The sequence below is a fragment of the Heterocephalus glaber genome, unplaced genomic scaffold, assembly GCF_053883595.1.
Source record: "Heterocephalus glaber isolate CG9 unplaced genomic scaffold, H.glaber_assembly_v1.0 deba00001067, whole genome shotgun sequence".
Classification (NCBI taxonomy): domain Eukaryota; kingdom Metazoa; phylum Chordata; class Mammalia; order Rodentia; family Bathyergidae; genus Heterocephalus; species Heterocephalus glaber.
Window position 1 is genome coordinate 6,082,901 of NW_028258187.1, and position 23,205 is coordinate 6,106,105.

The 23,205-nt window shown below is 38.9% G+C and overlaps 1 protein-coding gene across 1 annotated transcript in view; it reads left to right on the forward strand.

The window, feature by feature from the left end:
• Ush2a (usherin) overlaps positions 1-23,205 on the forward strand; it is a 692,185-nt gene that overhangs the window by 139,316 nt on the left and 529,664 nt on the right. Inside the window, exons 11-12 of the mRNA XM_013066500.3 lie at positions 9,826-10,021; positions 13,718-14,359. Of these exons, the coding sequence (XP_012921954.2) occupies positions 9,826-10,021; positions 13,718-14,359 (838 nt within the window). The remainder of the gene's footprint in view (positions 1-9,825; positions 10,022-13,717; positions 14,360-23,205) is intronic.

Sequence of the window (23,205 nt, forward strand, 5' to 3'; positions counted from 1 at the left end):
TCTATTGGAGTTAAAAGTTTTTGGTTGCAATAACCAACACACCTTAACTTCAGAATTTCTATAGCCACATATTCTATGCACCCACTCTAAGTGCTTTTGCCCAGAGTGGGTGTTGGCCTGGCCAGGCAGTTGTGCGAGTGTGTAGAGACCTGACTACTCTGACACATTCAGTTCCTGTTCCAGAACCCTTCAATCACTTGCTATGGGACCAGCAAGCCCCCTCCTGGTTCCAGTTGCCCATCTTCAAGTCGACCCTCAGTATTGTGGCTTCCCCTGTTTGTAAGTCTTCTAAAGCAAGGTTCCCCTTTACCTCTGTCTGCTTCTCCACTGGGAACTGGCACCATAGAGGGGCTGTTGGTGGTTTGTTGCCACTTGCTCCTCTCTGCCGGCTCATCTGGTTTTATCAATTTCATTCATGATTTTTATTGGGGTGCTATTTAGTTCCTTGCTCGAATGGTGGGATTTGTGGAGCCCTAAGAACACTGGTCATGCACATGTCTGTTATAGTTCGGATAGGGTTTGACTATTTCTGCTGAAGAAGCTTGGTCCCAGTGAGCCAGTGTTAGGAATGGTGGCACCTTTAAAAGCTAGAACCGGTGGGAGTCATCACAGGTCCTTCCCCTTGCTCTGTCCTCCTGCCTGGCTGTGTGGTCTCTCCCACTGGCACACACTCCCGCCACTGCAAGGCCATCACTGTGCCCTTCATCTCTATCCCTTATTAGGTATTGAGCACCAGGTATCTTTATTCTGTAACAGAAAACTGACTGACACAACTTCGTCTGCTTTTTCTGGAGTCTCTTTTGACTTTTCCTCCCTGATGGAAACTGAAAATGATATACATGATACATGGAAAAATGGCAAAGCCAAGCACTTTTGTTTGTCTTGCAATGTTACGACTTCCATTTCTTCCTTTTCCAACCAGATTCACCATATATCACGCATCCTTTACTCCACTGCTTACCTATTCAATACAACATTCAACGACACTGACATCACACATCCTACATCTGCCCCAGCCCTAGATCCCTCCCGGGAGTTTAAGTCTGTTACAGACTTGGGAGGAGAAACGGATGAATAGGAAAATGACTACAGCAGCAGCCAGGAATTGGAAAAGCTGCTTTCTGAGCAGACCACCAAAGATAGAAAAGAAAAGGAACAAACTAAATGCAAAATAAGTAGAAGCAAGGAGATGATTAAAAATTTAGTAAAAAAAGGAATTGGACCAACAGTACTGAAAATGAATACACTCAGTAATTAATTCTTTGAAAGAATTAATAAAATTGATGAGCTGGTTAATAAAAAGAGAAAACACAAATTACCAACATCAAAAATTTTAAAAGGGTCATCATTGTGCACATACAACAAACTGGTAAAGGATAATAACACAATATCAAACAACTGCAAATACATTTGACATCCAGAATTGAGATGTCAAATAAGATGCCTGTTTAACACAAAACAGAAGATACAAATAGAACACCAATACAAACCTACGAAGAAACAGAAATCCTAATAGCTCCATATGGATTAAAGACATCAAATTTATAATCAAGAACCTCTCAACAAGGAAAACCTCAGATGCAGTGGATTTTGCTTTTGAGTTTCCCAGTAACAGCAATAAATCTCACATAGAGACTTTCAGAAAACCGAGAGGAGGAGTCTGTACTGCCCACCTCTTTTTGTAAAGTCCCATCCTATAATCTGACAGAGCCTGAAGAGAAAAACCCGAGTGGAAATCCCAGCTGACCATAGCTGTACAGTATCTCACAGCAGTGAGCGGAGTGGATCCTCGGTGGGTAATGGGGCACAGTGTTGTGACTGATTGGCATTTATCTTTGGAATGCAAAGTTATTTCCCTATTTGAAAATCAATTGAAAGTCAACTCATGTAATAAAGCCACATACACAGAATTAAAGAGATATCCTGTATCATCGTCTCAGTAGATGCCGAAAAGCTTTGGACAATATTCCAAATACTTTCATGATAACGACCCCTTGATAAATGCAAGGAACAGCAGAGAAATTCCTCCAACTGAAATGAGCATCTACAAAGAATGCAGAACTCGCAACATACTTCATAGTCAACATTAAACATTTCCCCCCTAGGATCAAGAACAAAGGAAGGGTTTTAATTCAAAACCCTTAGGTCTGATATAGAGCAAAATGAAAGAGTAAAATGTCACAAGGTTGAAGGAGGAAGTAAAGCTATTGTTATTTGCAGGAAACATGGTACTGTGTGGGCACTGGAAATACAGGTTGCTCTGCAGGTATGAGATTCTAGTTTCATGTTACCACTCTTCTTTCCAGCCAAAGTCCTCCAAAAAGCCATTCAGGGCTCCTTTGTTGTGCTGTAAGAACAACATGTTTGCTGCACAGTTGTAGCTGCAAGATCAATCTCAGAGCAGCGTTTAACAAGCCTGATTGCTGCCTCCCAGCCCTACGTACAGAAACACCTGGGCCTCCACAAGGGGCCTGGAGAGACTCATGAGGTGACACCGTGAGGTCTGGACTCTGCTGGTTTGACAGTTGGGAGCTATTGACTCTGTTGGATCACAGGAGAAAGCAGTTGGAGCAGCCACCTAAACAGGGAGGAGTGTGGCATCCCCAGCGTTACTTAGTTTGGCACATGGTAGTCACAAAAACAAATTTTACTACTGATTTATTATTGATTTGATTTGATTTTTACAGAAAGCACATCCTCTTTCTGTGCTTGAGGTGTTTGGGTCTCAACACCTCCCCTTTGGAATGTCATGGCCCTGTCATTGTCAGAACCGGGTAGGATGGAAACCGATTTGCTGGCAGTTTATTGATGGGTTGGGGGAGAGGAGCAGACTGTGTCCAGTGTGGGGGGAGAGAGGGCAATGTGAAGAAGGGTCAGGAAGCTGGAGGGCTCGGTGCTGACCGAGCCCTCAGAACACACCACGGTAGGGCTGGGGATTTAGCTCAGTGGTTTCACTGCCTGCTGTGCAAGAACAAGGACCTGAGTTCGATCCCCAGTACCAAAAAAAAAAAAAAAATTGCATATAATCAGAACACGCCAAGGTGCCTTCCTGGTGGCTGGGGGCGTCAGGGCCAAGCAATGAATGAGGTGAAGAAAGAGTTGACTCCTGAACAAAAGACCACGACTTTCTCTATAAAGGAAAAGGGTATTCTGAAAAATGTGCTCGTTGGTTAAACAATTTCGTTTTCTGCCCTCGTTTGTGTTTCTTTCCTGTTCAGACAAAATACTCTAAATCCAATTTAATTTCTAGGGGAGACTTCTTGTTCTTAAATTTTTGAGTTTTCTTTTCAAGTTCTTTCTTGTTTGGCAACATCAGCATTACCTCATTGGCTTTTAGTGAATTCTGTAAGAAGATGTCATCCCAAGGACATTGGATTTTCTCTACTACCAGCCAAATGAGTGCTTAAGGAGACATCTTATATTCATGTTACCTTAAGGGATCCCTTCACGTTACTTAAAAAGTGTGGCAGTGTCAGAAAGGAAGGGACAGGGGACCAAATACAGGCCCCAAAGCCACACCTCTGAGACCCAGCCACCCACACCCAGCTGTGCTCCCTCCACCCCAGGAGGCTCCCAGGCCAATCAGTCAAGGCATCCAGCTGGTAAATCCTGCTCTGTGATGCCCTGAGCCACTCCTCGGCGTGGCTGCAGTCACTACAGGGCAGCTTCCCATGGGCAGGCCTTCAAGGCTTTCTGGCTTCTTAGCCCCAAGCCAAGCTCACAGTCTTCATTTTACCCCACAAGTCAGCCCCATTGGACCTTGTCATCCTTCTCTTTGCACTCAGCTTCCAGCGCTCCTTTGCTCCCGGTTTTCCTCCCCAATCCCCAGACCTTCCTTCCTATCTTCTGCTGCTCCATCTCTCCCCCAGGCCCCTCGTTGGTGGAGTGCTTCAAAAGACCCTTTGTGGGGCTTTCCTCTCTCCACATGCACCCGACTGGTGATATTTACTTCCAATAAAGTCTGGATACTGACAACATGCAAAGTAATTCATGCTAGTCATTCCAATTAACTATTTGACATTTAGCAAATATCTCAAATTTATTGTCTTGAAAAAATGTTCTGATTTTCCCTGAAATCTACTTGCCCTAATTAAGACCTTTCTCACTCTGGCTTATGACAACTCTGTCCTTCCAATAGCATCTTTGGGATTTTTCTCTTAGAATCTTTGTATAACCCATCAGCATGCTATGTTGAGTCTGTCTTCAAAAACTACCTATAATCTTTCATTCATTCTAGATTTAGTATTTCTTTGCTTATTTCTGTTTAGTTTTCTAGCTATCATAAATCCCCCCTCCAAATGCTGACATCTCTGCCATATGCAGATCTATAAGTGATATGTGCGTATATGTAACATCTAGGTACTTGACCTTCACACCCACATATGGCTAGTCCATTGGTGCATCTCAGGAATGTTCTGTCTTTTGACCTGGTATAAACCGCTGGTTCTGTGGGTCACCTGCTCTGCTATCAGCCTACGACTCTTCCTAGGTTCCCCTGTGGAATCTTCATGTCCTGGGTACCTTCCATCCAGGTTGCTCTTCATGGATTTCTTTACTGAAGCCATGTGACTCAGTAGCTTCTTGAGACAGATGTTAAATGTTTTGAATCCTTGCAAATCTGGAAAAATGTATTTTTTTTCTTCACAGATAATGTATAGTTTGACTTGTTACAAAACACTAGATTGGAAACAATTTCACTCATAATTTGGAAGATATTTTAAGTGGATGAAGTTACTGCAATTTTACAGATGCTGTCAGTCGTGTTTTGTATTTCAGTTATGTGTGGTTTATTTTACTGGTTTCTGGAAATTTTTGTACCTTTTAATTTTTGGAACTTAAACACTTCATGAGATGGCACCTTGATCTGAAATGCTTCCGCATTAATTGACTAATACACAGTAAACATTTCTACAATGTGCTTTGATGTCTGAAAACTGTTCACTTTGTATTAATTTCTCAATAATGTCTTCTCAATATTTTTCTAATTCTGAAAATCCTATGTTGGTATTTTTGTCTTTTTAATCTTTGATGTTTTTAATTTGCCTATTGTATTGTTAATACTTAAGAGTTCTTTCCTTCACAGATTATTTCTTTCTTAAAACTTTTTTATATTTTAAAATGAGAGTGACTTTTAATTTCCGGGGATAATAACAAATATTTAATTTTTACCAGTTGGTTTCTTCTATTTCTGTTGCTTGCGTTGGTGTTTTCCTCTTATAATTTCTCCTTTTTGGTCCCGTCTTTGATTTTGCACATTTCACACAAACATCTGATGAATCCTACAGCACAGTGGTGAAATGTGTCCATCTTGGGTTTCACTCTCGTTTATCAGCAGCAGGGACCGGAGGCCCCGGTGGTAGTTCTGGAAGTCTTATCTCTGTAGCTTTTCCCTGCCAGGTGACTCTTTATGGAGAATCAGCCTGGCTCCTGGCTTTCCAGAAGCAGTGTGGGAGATGGGAGCTGGTGGGCTGGGGAAAGAAGTGTTTGTAAACTTTCACATAACCCTCCCATTTCTGCCCAATACTTCTCCTACCCCGAGTTCTTGATGAGCTAATAAAATCAAGCTGAATGATCTTGATTTTTCTTGACAATAATTTGATGCCACCATGAAGCAGAGGTAGTTTGCTTGCTGTGAGGGGTGGGGAAGGCGAGCTAAAAATGCCTCTCTGCAGAATCCTTCTAAGCCCTGCTTCCCAGCCTGGGCACTGTGGAGGCTTTGAGCAGGATGCTCAGCTGCAGCTCTGGCCTTTCCCCACTAGCTGTCCTCAGAGTCCCCTGCCCAGTGGTGATAACTGGGAAGGCTCTACATCCCATGTCCTCTGGAGGTAGGATTACCGCATGAGAATCACTGTCCTGACTTCAGCCCGGGTCCCCTCACTTCTCCCAGCATCTCAGTCTTCAGATCTGAAGGCTCTCAAAGAGTCTGCATGGGAAAATTGGTCCTCTTATTTTAGGACTCCAGCTCAGCTGACACCTAGAGCGATTAGTAAAAGAATGTTCTCAATATTTATTTATGTTTCTTTCCTTTTCTTGCCTTTGAAATTTTTGCTGAAATTTAATTCTTCTCTACTGTTTTCTTTATTGGTGGTACTAAACTTGTAGATTATACTTAAAATAATTTCTATTAGTGAGATATTGGATAAAAAGCACCAGGGACATGCTTTGTCTGAATGTTACTACACATCATATTTTTGAGCATACGTATTTAAATGTATATATTTACATTTAACAATGGCCAAACTTGGTCAGTGCTCACCTCTTTTACCTTGGGCAAAAGAATAACTTTCATGTGACTTTTATTCCTTCTGTTCTACTTTTCCTTGTGGATAAATTTTGTCTTAATTTTATTAATCTCTGAATGAACCATGTCTAGCAAGGTCAATTCTTGTTGGAAAGGAGAATGCTTTCCCTTATTTCTGTCTTCCTGGGCACTGTCCTTCTATCATACAAACAGTACACCTGAGAAGCAGCTTGACTGTAGCTAAATTCGCTCTATTTAGCCCTAACATCTTAGGTAACCTAGACTGGGGCAAAAACTTACTTTAATTGACAGTTATTGAATGAAGGAACTATACATTTAAACTAACATTTGAGAAGTTAGCACCTGAAAACTAATTTTTCTTTTCCCTTCCTTTGTTCCAGACCACATGCATAGCTACCAGTATGTTTCTATTTATAGTTCATTTCTGGGCTTCTAGACATCTCGTGGTGCCTTGTGCTTCTGCTAAACTCTATACAAGTTCTGTCACATTTCAGAGTTTGTCTTTAGGAAAGTGTGCCAAGGGGGTGATTGAAGGGTTAGAGCTCCAATTTTGGGTACTTAAAAATATAATCCTCAAACAGCTGAGGATGGCAGGAGGTTTTGATTCAGTTTCTATCTCCTGGTATAATAAGCAGAGGTATCTCTGCCAACCTTTTTGGCATTCTATCTTATTTGGGTTCAGAGTTTGAAACTTATATTAAACAGCCAAATACATGTTTCCCAGTGCATATCTGATGCAGCTAATGAATTTTGTCTGGATTTTGTCATTTAGTTTTGTCTTAAATTCCATTAATAGTTTTTTGGTCAGGTTATAAAACCTTTTTAAGACTTTCTATTTGCATTAAACAGAGAAATGTAAACTGGATTTATCCTCCTTCTTAAGACAACCAAAATATAAACAGAATATATTAAACAATTGTTAGCAAGATCTTGAACACCAAGTAGTGATAAGAATGTCTTCTGAGAGCCAGAAAATAAATCTGTAAGTCCTACAGTTTCCCCAGATTACTGATTTAAGAGAATTTCAGGCTATTCTACAGGCATGGAGAACTCCAGTGAAACCCAAAGATTTCTCTAAGTTGAAGACATGGAGCTGAGAGTTTCGGGAATCCAAAGTAGCTAGCATTTTCAGAGAGGAGAAGGGAGCACAGACAAATGATTTCAGAGATCTGCAACATATATTCCTGAAATATTCATCTGAATGCTGATGGTTGCATGTAGATGAAGTCAGAGAGAACACAACTTGAAAAGATTAAAGCTAAAGATGCTTAGCACTTACAAGAAGCAGAAGATAGTGACTATTTACACCAGCCAAATTGGAGAAAACTATGACCCACTGGACATTGGGTCTTGCTCAGTGGTGAGCAGCCCTCACCTGATAACACTGTAGCATCATCTAATAAGTCTTGAGAACAAGATGTAAGGGAACTACTTCCAAGTAACTTAACTGGATACCAGAACAAAGCTCCGCCATATTTAAAAAGACATGATAAAGTATCTAACGCCAAGCAAAAAAAATTCACAGTACCTGGAACCTAATCAAATATTACCAGGAATACAAAACAATAGGAAAACAAGATGCATTATCAAGATTAAAATCAATGAAAACCAATCCAGAGCTGAAATACATATTAGAATTATCAAGCAAGTATACTATACGGTTATTATAATTATTTCTCATTATTGAAAAAGTCACATAGAGACATAGAAGATACAAAATCCCCACTAATCAAAATTTCAGAGAAGAAATCTACAACGTATAAAATGAATACACACTGACTGGATTTAACAGATTACCCATTGAAGAAAGGTAAATGAACTCGAAGTCATACCAATACAGTCTGTCCAAAATGAAACATAAAGATAAGAGATAATTTAGAAAAATGAAAACTTGCTGTGACTATGGGTCAACTTAAAAAGGCTTGATATACGTTTTATTGGAGGCTCTGAAGGAGAAGTGGGGTGATAATGAGGACAGGGAAATTTTTTTTTTAAATGGGTGGAAACTTCCAAGAATTAAATATGAAAACTATGAAGCCACAAACCTAAGAATCTGGAGAAAGGCATTGACCATGAAATATCAAGAAAATTGCAAATAGGCATGTTATAATTGAAATGCTCAAATTATGATTAATTTGTCCTAAAGATATATTATCAGAGCAGCAAAAGGAACAACACACAGAATATACAGAGGAAGAACCCAAAGGATGACAACAGATTTCCATCAGAAATAATGCAAATAGGAAGACAACGGAGTAACATTGGTGTTGGGGATGGAACAAAGCCGGGGAGTCACAAGGACCTTCTTCAAAGGACTGCTCAGCTTCCTGTGTTTGTCAGGTCTTAGGTATTGAGGCTCATTGGCTCTGTCTACATCTGGTGCATTTAAAACTCTTTATTTTCATGTCTGTTGCCTTATTTTATCCTTATGTAATGATGCTACTGAATCCCTATTTCTCAGATGTGGAAAAATGAGGCAGTGATAGGTTTTTTTAGTCTCTAATTTGAAAGCTCTTCCCCAGATATTTTAACCAAATGCTAACCTCATATGATTTTTAATACCCTTGAAATTAAACATGAATTCACTCATGTCTTCCCATGCATAGGCTGTAACCCTCCAGGATAATCCTGCCTCCAGATGTGAAGCGCTGGATTGTTTCCCAGTGAAAGGAAATCGGGGGGAAATGCCAGTGACTGCACAAGAGATTCGATGTCTGCATCCCCATCTCTGTGTTATAATCCTGAGTTATGAGGAATTTCTCATGTTGATTTCACATTTCATACACATGACCTCTTATGAAGAGTTTAAGTGCTTCCTTTAAACAACATAGTGTTATCTATGCATACTGTAGATCACTCCTGAGTATTTTCTGTATTTCCATTCTTCTCAAAACAGCAGCTTAAAAGGAAAAATATTGAATGTTTCATTTTTCTTAAAAATACTCTAAGACAATTAATGTTTGTATTATTTACCATAAGTTAGCTAAATATACATGTTGTGAAACAGTGCTATAAATGAGAAATATTCTAAAATATTCCTAAAACAGTAATTGCATAAAAATGTATCAAGGTCACTATCATTTGGCTTAAATAAATGCTGTTAACAAAGAACTTTAGATATTATTAAGACCTTGCTGAGACTCAATTGTTATAAAAAGTTCTTCCTTAATTTAACCACCTGCCATGTATGAAGCAGGTTTGGGACAAGACAGTAAATGAGAGGGATACATCAGAGAGGTGGAGTTGCTGACTCTCTTCTATTTTCAGATTCTACATGTCTATATTTGATTTCTTTATATAGTACTTAATGCTTAATTCTCCATTTCCCTTTTATTCATACACTACTGACTTCCATGAGCTTATTTTCATTCAGTTCTATATTTTCACTCTGCAGAAGCTTCCTACATTTTTTGTCAGGAGTAAAAAGAAAATACCTTATTACCTTCTTGTCTATTTAACATTTCAAGTTTTTTTTCTCCCTCCCTCCTTGTCTTGTATGTAATGAGCAAACGATCTAAAAATAGATATGTTCATCATTCTACAAAATGTTGTATCTTCCCCAGACTGGAGGCCAGTGTAATTGTAAGAGACACGTGTCTGGCAGACAGTGCAATCAGTGCCAAGCTGGATTCTACAGCCTGCGAGAGTCGGATGCTGATGGCTGCAGCCCCTGTGGCTGCAGTACCTCGGGGACTGTGGATGGAGACATTACCTGTCACCCCGACTCAGGCCAGTGCAAGTGCAAAGCAAACGTTACTGGTATGTCTGGGGCAAGACTTCACAGTCACATCTCTATTACCATCTGGACTAACATTCTATATTTGATGTTTCAACTGGAGAGTAAAGGAAATTTCTTTGCTCAAGACAGGCTGGGGGAAAAACAATTTGGATGAAATTAACTGTCTAAAAATGATTAAATTAATAATTCTATCAAACTACAGCTTGAAGTTTATTTTAATCAGTCCTTTAGAAGTTTCTTTATTCTGTGGCTGCATTAGTTCACATAGTCCCACACTAATAAGTCATAGAAAAATATAATTTTCTTACTGCATAGATGTTTCTTTTAGAAAATTAGCACTTCTTCAAAATGTTTTATACTTAATGAGTTCTAAGAAAATAATTTCCATGCTAGTTTTTTTAATAGACCAAAATAAATGGAGTTTAAAAAAAATACTCTGTGCCACAGGGTCCTTTGTGATAAATCTTTCCATTTTTTTATATTATATTTCTTTGAACTGTTCCTATGAAATGCAAAATAAGTCAACATAATTCTACAGATCATGTATATTGCTAGGGTTAGTTATAAAGGGCCACATAATTTTAATTTTATAATTCAGTACCAAGCTGATTATAATAAACACCTACCTTTGGTGTTATTTATCATTTTTTTATACAAGACGTGCTTTTTTGTTTGTTACTCCCACAGGTATTTTTCAGAAATTAGATTTGATTATAGCAATTTATTACATCCAACATTTTTGAGGGGACCCACCGCCACATAAGGACAAAATTTATCAAGTGCCCAAACACACTATGTACATAATGCACTTTGAAGGTTTGATATATGAGAATATTACAGGAGGAAAGTTCCCTGCTGCAGTGAGACTTGTATTGTAACTGAACACGTCTTGGCTCATGCAGGGAGTTTAAAAAAGACTTCTGCCTTTCTATTGTCATTCAAGACATCAAGTCATCCTGGGTTTTTCTCCCATTGACCTGACCTTATAATAAAAAAAAATGCCTGGTAGTGATTCATTTTCTCTTCTCTCTCTCTCTCTCCCTCTCTCTCCCTCTCTCTCTCTCTCCCTCTCCCTCCCTCTCCCTCTCTCTCCCTCTCTCTCTCCCCCTCTCTCTCCCTCTCTCTCCCTCTCTCTCCCTCTCTCTCCCTCTCTCTCCCTCTCTCTCCCTCTCTCTCCCTCTCTCTCCCTCCCTCCCTCCCTCCTAATACTATGTACATGTACATATGTAGATATCATTCTAAATAATATTTCTATTTCTGCACTATCAGTCAATCTATCTTTTGCAAATGTAGATACACAGTCATGTCACACAAGTCAGATAGACAAGTATTTTGACTTGATTTGAGTAAAAAACATTACAGACAGGCCTAATGATACTACTTAAACGCTGTAGTAAAGAAAGATTGCATCAAAATGTGTAACATGATTTGCCCTTAGGCCGCTCAAGCACGCAAACCCTAACTTTTGAGAAAGATGGAATAAATAACTTGTAAGGAGATCCCATCTTTGCATGTGTTTGGCATATGGTGCAGAATGAACTCGAGGACTTTAAATTTAAACTATATGGTGTTCAAAAGGCAAAAAGAGAAGTTAAAGGTCAGGGAAAGCTCTATGGACTCTCCTGTGATGGTTACATTGCAGAGTTTGAGGAAGGAAAAAACCTCAACATTTGCTTAAATCAATTGTGACCTTCCTGCCTATTGTCTATTTTATTGGCTGTTCTAGATGAGTTTTCTGAAGGAAAACCTAAATTTATATTTTATGAAGACTAAATCATCATTAAACATTATAAATTATTATTTCTAGTTATTTTTGTACATGTATTTTAAATAAAGATACAAACTGGATATGTGTATGTACATATATATTTTTTCTAATAGAATTAGCAAGTCACTTTATTCACTATTACCATGTTAATATGAAAAAAATCCCCAAACCTAGAAAATACAAGGGCATGTTGTATATGCTTCAGAAAGCAAACTGTTAGAGTTAACAAAACTGTTAAATCTTACTAATGATTCTATCACCAGTAAAATACATTAGCACCAATAATTTTATTAAAGTAGGTCATTCATCTAGAATAAAAAGGGAGAAGAATGTGAATTAAATGCCAAGTGTGCTAAGTCGCCTGCTCTAACTTGTTAACACCGAATGCGATGCCCCGTAGGCCTTCCTGCGTATCGTTAGGAATAGATTACCTGTCAGGAATATGTATGGCATATTCAAATAAGCACTGCGCATATTTTTAAAACTGATATGATATGAATCCATGTAGACCAATTTTAATAGTTCAAAATGAGTCATAATTCTTGTTAACAATACAGTTATTTTTAAAATTTGCAGCAATAGCGGTCCTTTTTTATTTTCCTTATTGAAATTAAATGATATGCCTTAGGTGACTCATTCATCACTGTTAAGGAACTTACCTTCTATTGGAGTTCTTGAATTTTTATCCACATGTTATGCATTCTCTCCAGCTCAGGAATGTTTTTTCTACATATGAATTCCTAAGTATGCTTTTGACTTTCATTTTAGAACTAATTTTTATTGCAATTATAGCTTGAAATAAGTGTTTTTGTTGACTCAACCCTACATAGTTATTTAAATTCATGGATATGTACAGATCACAAGAACTATTTTGCATCTAAACACTCACAGTGTCAGTTGTCCGTTCCTTTACCTTGTTACATCCTTTTTCAGATTAACCTAAGTGATCAGAGATTTAACTTTAAACATTCTTCTTTTTGTAAAATGTATGCATGTACTTTTCAAAATAGAAGTAGCATAAAGAGCAGAATTGACTTAGTGTTTAAGGAGGCATATTTGGAATCACACAATACAACAAGTAATCTGATTGTTTTATAAGCCAAGGAGAACATAATTTATATTGATTGAAAATGATAATACATAGGAGCATACAAAAGGATTAAAATAAAAATTGCTCTCGATCAGTTTTATTTTGTCAGTTATTTTAATGTGGGATACTCAGAAGTAATTATATATATTCTTGTTACAAAAATAGCTTAATGTTTATTTTATTCTCTCCATAATTATTAAAGTATAATTAAAAAATAAAAATTGTGTATATTGGCAGTGTACAACACAATTTGTATATATATGTATAAATGATTAATGAAAGATCATCATATTTGTCATCTCATACACTTATTTTTAACAATAAAATCTCATCAGTTTTCAAGTATACAATGCATCATTTTCACCTACAGTCACCATGTGGTATAATGGGTCTCTGAAACTTACTTATCCTGTCTAACTGAAACTTTTCTTAGCCAGCTTAACATTTTATTAAATATTTTTAAGGAATTCTGATTTTTAGGAAAATAACAAACAAGATAATCTACAATTCTACACTTCTAAATGAACACAGTTTGTTAAAATAATCTTAATATTTGTGAAAAAGGGAAAGAACCACTGGGTGTGTAACAGGAACAATATTTGCATTATACATTTTTTGTGTTAAGTAACAAATAATTCAGTTTGTTGGGGCACATTGCACAGAGTTGGGAATGAAAGCTAAACTGAGTGTTGCCCAGGAGTTTGAGTGGAGGATCCACGTGCGGTGGTGTTGCCCATGAGAAAATACTCGGTATTTTGTGGCTGCATTAAATGTCTGCAGTGTCATTGTGTGTGCTTCAGCTATTTGGAGTGGAAATATTTTCCCATTCTCACCTTTTTAACTGTCCTTTATTTTCAGGGCTTAAATGTGATCAGTGCAGTTTTGGATTCAAATTTCTCCGAAGTTTCAATGATGATGGATGTGGGCCCTGCCAGTGCAACCTGCACGGCTCAGTGAACAAAGCCTGTGACCCTTTCTCCGGCCAGTGTGACTGTAAGGATGAAGCCAGAGGCCTGCAGTGTGACACATGCAGAGAAAACTTCTATGGGTTGGATGCTACCGGCTGCAAAGCCTGTGAGTGTGACGCCGCTGGCTCGGTCCCTGGGACCGTCTGCGACGCTGAGACAGGGCAGTGCGTCTGCAAGCCCAGCATTGGAGGCAGGCAGTGCGAGGACTGTTTGGAGGGCTCCTTCTACCTAGCGCAGAATGATTCGTTCCTCTGTCTGCCCTGTGACTGTGACACGTCTGGGACAGTAAATGGCTCTCTGGTGTGTGACAAAGCGACAGGCCAGTGTCCTTGCAAACCAGGGGTGACGGGTCTGCCCTGCAATCAGTGTGAGCCTCACAGGTACAATTTGACCACAGGCAGCTTTCAGGGCTGCCGGACGTGTGATTGTGACTCCCTGGGGACGTTCCCTGGGACCACGTGTGACCCAGTCAGTGGCCAGTGCTGGTGTTTGCCTAACCGTCGAGGAAGAACGTGTAATCATTGTCAGCCAGGTAAGAGACACCCGTGTTACATTCTCAGGGCAGAAGATGTTCTTTCGTTTCCTTGTAACAGTTGACATCTGGGTTTCTGTTTTGGAGATTCTAAAGATTTATCTACATCACGCAACATAGATAAAAGTATTTCACTTATTCAAGATTTGTGTCACAATTCTGAGGGGAGAGGCACTGTAGATGACTCTCAGTCTTCAGACTTATAGTTCAGAAGTCCTCAACTTGAAGTAGATCTTCTTTTAACAACTGAAAAAAATTGATTGAGAAAATCGAGAATAAATTTTATTTTCCCGGCGAAGGGGGGAGGGGGGGGATGAGTTAATTATCTATGCATGGCAAGGAATCCAGCATAGGAGAATTGAGCTGTAGCTTTCATTTGAAATTGGTCAATGTGGCTAGTGCATCCAAAGAGACAGGAAGGAAACAATAACTAGCTAATTCTTTTTTGTGATATAAGCTTCAGAAACCAACATTAATGTGGAATATATGGTACGTGATGCCCCACAAAGCACAAGGCTATGGAGCAGTGGAGTGGGAACTTAGAAAGCTCCTACTGATACATGGCCATTCATGTTCACAGTCTCTCTCTCTCTCTCTCTCTCTCTGCAGAAGGGTACATGCCTCCCCTCTTCCTATTCATGGTAATGTGACCACTCCATGACCCTGGTACTGCTTGTAATTCTACTTCCCACTACTCACAGAGGCTTCCTTGCTGCCTTTTGGCTATAATTCCAAGAGGAAAATTCTAACTGACTTAGTTTTCTTTGAGTGGGTACCTCTGAGCCAAGGGTGTCAGAGTCCATCAAATGGACCTGTCTTCTAGGAAGCAAACCTTTGATGTAGGACCAAGGTGATAAATATCTCAGAAAACAGGAAAATTATTGGGAGCCGGGCAGACAGTATCAATGACAGCACATTGTATGCTTTATAATTTCGGATTTCTCCTTCTAAATGTGCAACGAGTTAATTTTTTTGATGTACAAAAGAAATGCTTTTCTGTTTTAAAAACATTTCACTTTTTGGAATATCTCTAATTTTAGACTTTTGCAAAGTCAGATAACCATAATGTAGATAGCCTCCCCAAGAACACTAGTAAAGTCCAGTAGGGCATATGTTATATCCTTTTGAGTAATCTCCTTTTGTTAAAATTAGGTTTTATTCTGATGTAATTGTAGATAGAATGCGCGTCACATTTTAAGCCACTGTTTAAAATTTGGTTAAAACTCTGAGATCGGCGCAGCAAAACATCTGTCCTCTTCGGTCCTTTCGTAGGAAACCTCAGCACACGCACCATCCTAGGTATTTTGTCTTTCTAGTGAACTAGATGACAGGCTGAAATTCTTCCAAGTCTGGACTGTGGTTTTCTGGATGTTTTTTGTGTTATGTAGAAATGGCCATAGATGGTTTAGTCAAGTACCAGCTAAGTAAAGAAACAAGCATTTCTTTATCTCTGTTGTGTGTAAGCCTGCCCTAGCTGGGTCCTTCCTAGGGTGAAGAAATGCTGATTTTATTGCCCTTTTCCTTCCTTTGGTTTTCTTCACTGTGCTCTTCTCTGTTCCCTAGTCTAAACTCTCTTCTGTCACCTGTGCCTCTTGAAGGTCTGTTCAGTATAGTGTTGGCCAGTAATTTCCTGGAGCTCTCCTTCCACTTTCTTTCTCCTCTAGGGCTCCCTGTGATGGGTTTACTTCTGCTTATCACTCAAGTCCAGTCGGCCCAACCTTCAGGAGTTTTGTTCTAGTTTCAGTCTGTGTATCTAGCTTGATAATAATAATAATATAATAATTCTAATAATTCTTGACTTACTCTCCTTCATAGGTCACTATAGACATATCTTTCATGCTGTACAGTTTCCTTGTAGAGTTGATTTCTATCTCAAAGGTTAGATTTGTTCCCCTTTTGTTCATTTCACTGCCGGCAAGCTTTTGTGATTGTAGAACATTCTTGCTATAGCCAATTGCTGATTGTCAAGTATTAATTTCTTTCTTATAGAATTAGAAAGAAACAGAATGCTCTATAGTTATCATTTTCAGTGTCTGGTGTCCTCTGAAAGTGTTTTCTATTCAAAATTCTGCCTGTAATTCTCCATCAGTCACTCAGTGAAGTGCAATCGCTTGATCAACGTTAAGCATCTGTGTTTTAAAAGATGGCTTTGTTTAAATCTATAGAAAACTTGAATATAATGAACTTTTAAAAATGCTCCCAGGCTTGCATTTTCTTCATACATTATTTATTATTTAACTTTAAAGAGAAGGTCATGTTTAAGAAATAATAATAAACATCTCATTGCAAATAGTTCCAAGTGTCTTTCCTTCTTCTGAAGGTCATATGGACCTGTAGATGAGGTCAGTGAGTTAGGAGGAGGAAGCAGACCTTTGTATATATCTATATTTTCCTTGTCCATTCATCAGTTGATGGAAAAACACTAGAATGGAATCTTGTTGACAATTTGCCACAGCATGGGCTCTGTAGGGACACACCTAGCTGTAAGAGAGGCTGATGCCAATCTGGACATCCATGTGACCATTAAAAATTTGATGCCTCTGTTATTATAATAAGAAAGTGACTGGTACTTGACACTTAACAGTCTTGGCTGTGGTAGGAATGTTCTGTGTTTGGAAAACTGGCTTGAGGAAATCTTGAATAGACATTTCTAGTGACAGTGAGCTTGGTATTTTTTGGATAACTGTGATATTAGAAAAATATTTTAAAAATAGCCGGAATAACTGCACCCAACAAAATATAATAATCTCATTCTAGGTTTTCCTAAGTCTAACCCTAGGTCAGTATCATCAGAGGAGCCCTGAAATGCAGTAGCTTGTTCTAGGAAGGAGTAGCAAGTAGGAGAGCAGGGTCCCCATCAGTCCAAGCATGGCAGAAACCGTTGGAGCAAATGGACAGAAACCTTGCTTATGTATCTCCTCAGATATCCAGAGGGCTTTATGCTCTTTGGCCAATTTTTTTTAAAGAGAGACTAATTATCTTTCCTATGTGGGCACTGTTGAGTCCTTAATCTAATCAGACAATATTTTATTTGCACCAGGGAGAGAAACTTTCATTGAGCTTAAATTCTGATGTAGAAACTGACAATGAATAAATGTACAAATAAATACAGAAGGGAAATAAATCAAATCCACAAGTGAGCAAAGTATAAGCATGCCTTGATTATTATTACCTTAATGATGAGTGTCAGTGCCCACTCTGTATCCTCCTGATTGATTGATTGATTGATTGCTGTAATGGGGATCGAATCCAGGGCTTTCACACTGGGCTACATCCCCAATCTATTTTCTGTTTTCTATTTTGAGACAAGGTCTCCTAAGCCACTTACCTGTGCAGGTTGGGCACAAACTTGTAATCTCCCTGCCTCAGCCTCCAGAGTGGTGGAATTAACAAGCATGAACCAGCACACCATACTGTGTATCCTCCTTTAAAAGGAGAGGATGGTTTGCCACAAACTTTTGTTACATCTATTGTTAGGCAAATGCAATTTGCCTAAGAAATTATTCTAAAAAACATAACCTGTATTAGATAAACCCCAAATAGAAAGGGCCAGGAGGGGATAGAGGAAAACAGGAACAGGAATATGTGAAGGAAAGCACTGAGACTAATTTTTCAGACTTTGCACTTTGGGATTCAATGTGTATTTTTATCAAAATTTTCATGAGTATAAGTTACAAAACCAAATAAAATGGAAAGGCTCATGATATAAAACAGCTATCCTGAGTCTGTCTTCCTAAAATCTCTGCTCAGGGCAACTACTTTCAAATTCTTTGGATATTTCTTCTGGCTTTAATTTCTGACATTTTGATAACATGCATATATTGCTCATCTTAATTTTTAAAATGTAGGCATTGTGTAGTATCTTCCTACCATAGAAGATGAACACTTAGTTCCTCATACTCCTCAGCGATTCCTCTGTTGGTCACACCAGTGTTCAGGGTTTATTATGTTAAGACACTAAATCCATTTCAGAGCTGTGCCTTTCACTTTGATTATATTTCCTGTTTTGAAAAGATTTGCCTTTGTATAGTCTTCTAGAAATCTCATGGATAGTTCTAGGAAGAAAAACACAAAACTCTTCAAGAGAACTGTAGCTGAGAAATCGATCCATTTCTTGGTTTCCCACACAGGATGTGTCAGTTTCCGAAATGCCGGGATTCCTGGCTCGCAGTTTCCACTCAGCCTGAGCTTTCCTCTCGCAGAGCTCTCTCTGAGGTCTCCCGTTTGCATCTATCCTGGAACCATTCTTCTCCCAGCTTCTGTACTGAATTCTCTATTTCCAGAACCCTAGGTGCTCTTTTTGTGTATGCACGCGTGCGTGCGTATGTATGTGTATTTTGGGAATTCATAATATTTGAAATGGTCTTCATTGTCTGAAAGTGAAATTTTACTGCTATGTGGAATCATTTTCACTCAAAAATTTAAATAATCGTACTGTTTTCTTTTAGTAGTGCTAATCATACTCTTGTTTCTCCTTCCTTCCTTTCTTGCTTCCTTCCTTTTTCCCTTTTGCATTTCTTTCTTTCTGTCATTCTTTCTTTCCTCCTCCCTTCCTTCTTTTCTCTCTTCTTTCTTCCATTTTCCTTTCCTTCTTTTCTTCCTTCCTTCATTCCTTTTTTCTTTTCACCTCTAAACATTTCTACCATAGCTCTATCATTCACCGGCCTCTCTCTCTCTCTCTCTCTCTCTCTCTCTCTCTCTCTCTGTCTCTCTGTCTGCCTCTGTCTCTCTCTCTCCCCCTCCCCCTCTCCCTCTCTCTCCCCCTTCTTTCCTTCCTTCTAGAAGTTTCCACCATTTCCTATATCCATGGTTTCAGAAGATTTCCTGATACATTTTTTGTTAAACAATTGTTCCAAATACCCAGTGGACCCTTTTGTTTATAGATTAGTGTGCTTATGTTCTGGAAAAATCTACAACACACTTTCCCAACAACATCTAGACCAGTGTTTCATTGATCAAACAACTAGATACCAAGTCTGGAGAAGTCAATACCAAGTCCACTATCATTGGCCTCCTTTTGCTTAACTCCTATCATTCCTGCCCTTGAGGATCAAAAACAGCTCACATTTGACTTTAGAAATCTTTGAAGTTTTCAATTTCAAACTATTTTTTCCTTGTCTTATACAAGTCAAATCAATTTGTTTATTGCTGGACTCTCCACTATGAATGTTTAGCATTTTCTCCTAGACATCTGTAATTGGGTGCCTTTTCTCTTCCATTTTTCAAAAAATTCACTTTGAGGAACTTCAGGAGAGAGAAAAAAATGGTTGTATCTGCTGTGTTTAGCTGTGAGTTCTCCCTAACGTCTCCCGTCTGATCAGTGACCTGATCACTGCAGTCCTCCCTGTTCCCTACAACCCGTCTTACTGATAACAATCAATCCTGTTGAGTTCAGCTTCAAGTAGATCAACCACTTAACCTCCTCTTGCCATGCTCACTCGTACCTTCCATGTACATCGAATGATTGTACATTTGAGTGACTGAATACCAATATTTAAAAAAAATTTTAATAACCTTCTGCTAGGAATGGATATATAGTGAAGGCCTTAGATATTCCTTTAACTATGTCTCAGGAGGATGGGGTACTGTACCCTAGGAGGAAAGAAAATAGTAGCCTAAGTACTTAATGCATGTACAGAAGTTCTAGTGTATAATATACATGCCACAGAAAATATAATATACACATATGCAAACCACATGCGTGGAGTAAACTGAGCTTTGGAGTTTAGTGTTTAGTTTAATAATTACTTATGGTAGAATTTATAGAGAGAAGAACCCTTCTCGAAAGTACCTTTATCCTAAACAGATGTTTTACAGTCAGCAGCTCTGCAGCAGCCTGCACAGTGACTTGCACCCTGCCATCTGAAGTGCTCACTTTACACCTTTAAGCACATTTTCGAGTCTGTGGCTTATGGTGTAGGGCACAAACCCCACGCGGGTGTGTGAGCAGGGGGCATAGAGGGACTGGGACAGGTTATGAGGGGAAGAACTCGGAGCCTGAGGACCTCTGCCTGCCTCTCCCTGGGGCTGTAAATATTCCAGCCTGTGCTTGACTACTGCACATCGATTCTTGTCCCCCTTTCTTAAAAAACATTATTAAGGAAGGTGCATATAATGAAATCTCATGTATTATTAACCTAACCTTACTACGAATATACAAGGAATAGGCTTAATTCAACTAAAATTTATAGGCAATTTGTTAAGGCAGCAGTGCACATTAGAAGGTACATTAGAGCCACATTGGCTTTAATATGCCATTCAATAACTTGAGCAGAGGTTAAAAATGCTGCTTAACCTCCATTAAGTATTTTAAAAATGCTTTAATTTAGAATTATTTGGAGTGTGTGTACATATATGAATGTACACATACCCGCACTAATAAATATAGCACTAAATATGTTTTCCCGGTTGCTTTTGTGCAGTGCTGGATGACCTCCTAATGTTCAGCAGCTGCACTTAATCAGGGGCCAGGCCCAGGAAGGCAGGGAAGGATGTCAAGGCATCCCTCGCCAATGACCCTCTCTTGTCCTTGAGAACTAGCAGCTCACAAGGTTTATTGAGGGCTCTACAGCTTTGGAATAAAATAAAGGCTAATTTATAAAGAAAACAGCTTGCTATGACATGTTTTGTACTAATAGGACAATGCCTCAGGCTTCCCTTTGGTACTTTTGCTTTTATAATTCACGCAGACTATTAGAATGTAAAGCAAAGTATCCTGTTTCATTAAGAAGCATATCCTCATTTGTTAAGTAATAAGCTCATAAACCAGAATTGTGTGAAGACCGTGGCAATGAAGTGAGAAGCAGGTGGCTGATCCTCTGCTAAAAATCAGTGCCTCCAAGTTGAGATCTGACTGTTTGACATATCCCGGTGTGTAGAGAAACAGCATCCTAGGTTAAGGTTTATAGAGAAGGCCGAGTCTCGGAATAAGAGCCTCTTCTTTGATAAATCACAAGGTAGGGAAACATGGAGCACAATCCTAGGTAGATCCAGGGAAAAAAGAAAATATTGAAAGTTGCTATTTTAACTTTAATTTAGAAAAATCCCACTTTCAAAGAATTTAAGAATGATTACAATGATGATGGTGCGTAATATTTACAGGGTACTTAGCATGCAGGAACCCTGGTTTTAGTTCCAGCAGCAAACAAGTACCTATAATCCCAGATACCTATGATCCCCAAGTGTCTACACTCCCGAGTACCCAGGGGCAGAGGCAGGAGGATTGCTTGTGCCCAGGAGTTTGGGACCAAGCTAAGTAGCACAGTGAGAGTCTTCTCCCTCCCCTCTCCCCCTCCTCTCCCTCCTCTTTCTCTCATTAGGAGAATGAATTGGGGGAATGGGTTAGTGTAGGAGCGTTCATTTAGCATACACAAGCCCCTAGATTCAATCCCAGCACCTCACTCCCCCCAAGCATTTACTTGGTGTCTCCTGTGTGCCTAGACCTGTACCGGGCTGTTCCCTGCAAAGTCTCCTCAGTAGCCTCCAAATCTCCCTGATGGAAAGATCATCATTTTTCCCATTTGATAGCAGAGAAAATGAAATCTAATTTAGTAGCAGAAACACTTCTAACTAAATCTAGGTTTATCTTATCTCAGAATCTGTGCTCAGACAGAATGGGACTCTTTCTGAATAACTTAATTATGTATCTTACACTTATTCTAATAGTTATTTGAGGGTGTGGGTCACTAAAGGCTACAGTGAGGGCTCTAGAAATGGTTTTAGCTCCATGAATTAAGGTGGGTGAATTTGGGGATGGTTTGGGAGAAGGACTTAGAAGCACACATTTGATAGACATGAAAATTAAAGACAATGAACACATTTGCTGTGGATTATGAGTACACATGTGTGTGCATGTGTTAAAGTCTCTCAGATGTAGAGTCACCCGTATTTACAGTCTTCGTTGTGACCGGATCTGATTCTTAGAAGAGACGCCTATGAGAGCTTTCATAGAGACTCCCATAAGTAGGAAAAGTAGATACCCTCTAAAAGAGAAAGTCCGATAGATTATTTGCACCTATTTGCCCATATTTATATCCTTTGCTTTAAGAGTATAAGATAAAATTTTGGTGTAACGTTAGCTTTCTCAAGCTCTGCTGCATGTGTTGTTATGATGAGGTCGTGTCTTAACTTTGTTGTGACTGATTCTTAAACATCCCTTGCTGTGCTCCCTGGTAGTGAAGCCTCTCTGACCAGTCATTCTCAGAACCCAGAGATTTATGTCTACTATCTTCCCTCTCAGTGTCAAAGAGATCATCTCAAATTTTAAGTGGCAACAGATATTTATCTATCCCCCTGTTCATTTATTCTGTTTCATTCCTATATCCATTTTTCAGTAAATGTATATTGATACTGGTATTCACCTTAGATTGTGTTGGTCTAAGATGTATAGTCACAAATATATCTAGGCTTTATGGCTTAGTAGGCAAAAGCAGCTTTTATGGAAATGTAGCACAATATGGTACAGGGTGTTTGAGAAGTATACGATATTGAGAAATTGAAAGGGTGGAGGACATGGAGCACTAAATAGGGAAAATGATTGTCCTGAACTGGGCTTTAAAAGTGAGGAAGGAAGAGCAGCCCAGGAATAAGAGCAGAGTCTGTAAAGCATAGCTAATGTAATTAGAGAAAAGTTTATTTTTTAAAAAAGAGAGGATAAATTTTACCTTGAGATGAACGGTATTAATATTTATTCATTTATTGACATTTGGTCAACTCTGAATAATAATTTAATCATTTTTTTATAAAAAACCACCAAATGGAGGGAAGTTTTACTGTTTTAATTCACACTCCGCTCCACTCTGACGATACTGACATGTAAAAGCTTCACTGAAGCGGACCTCAGGAGC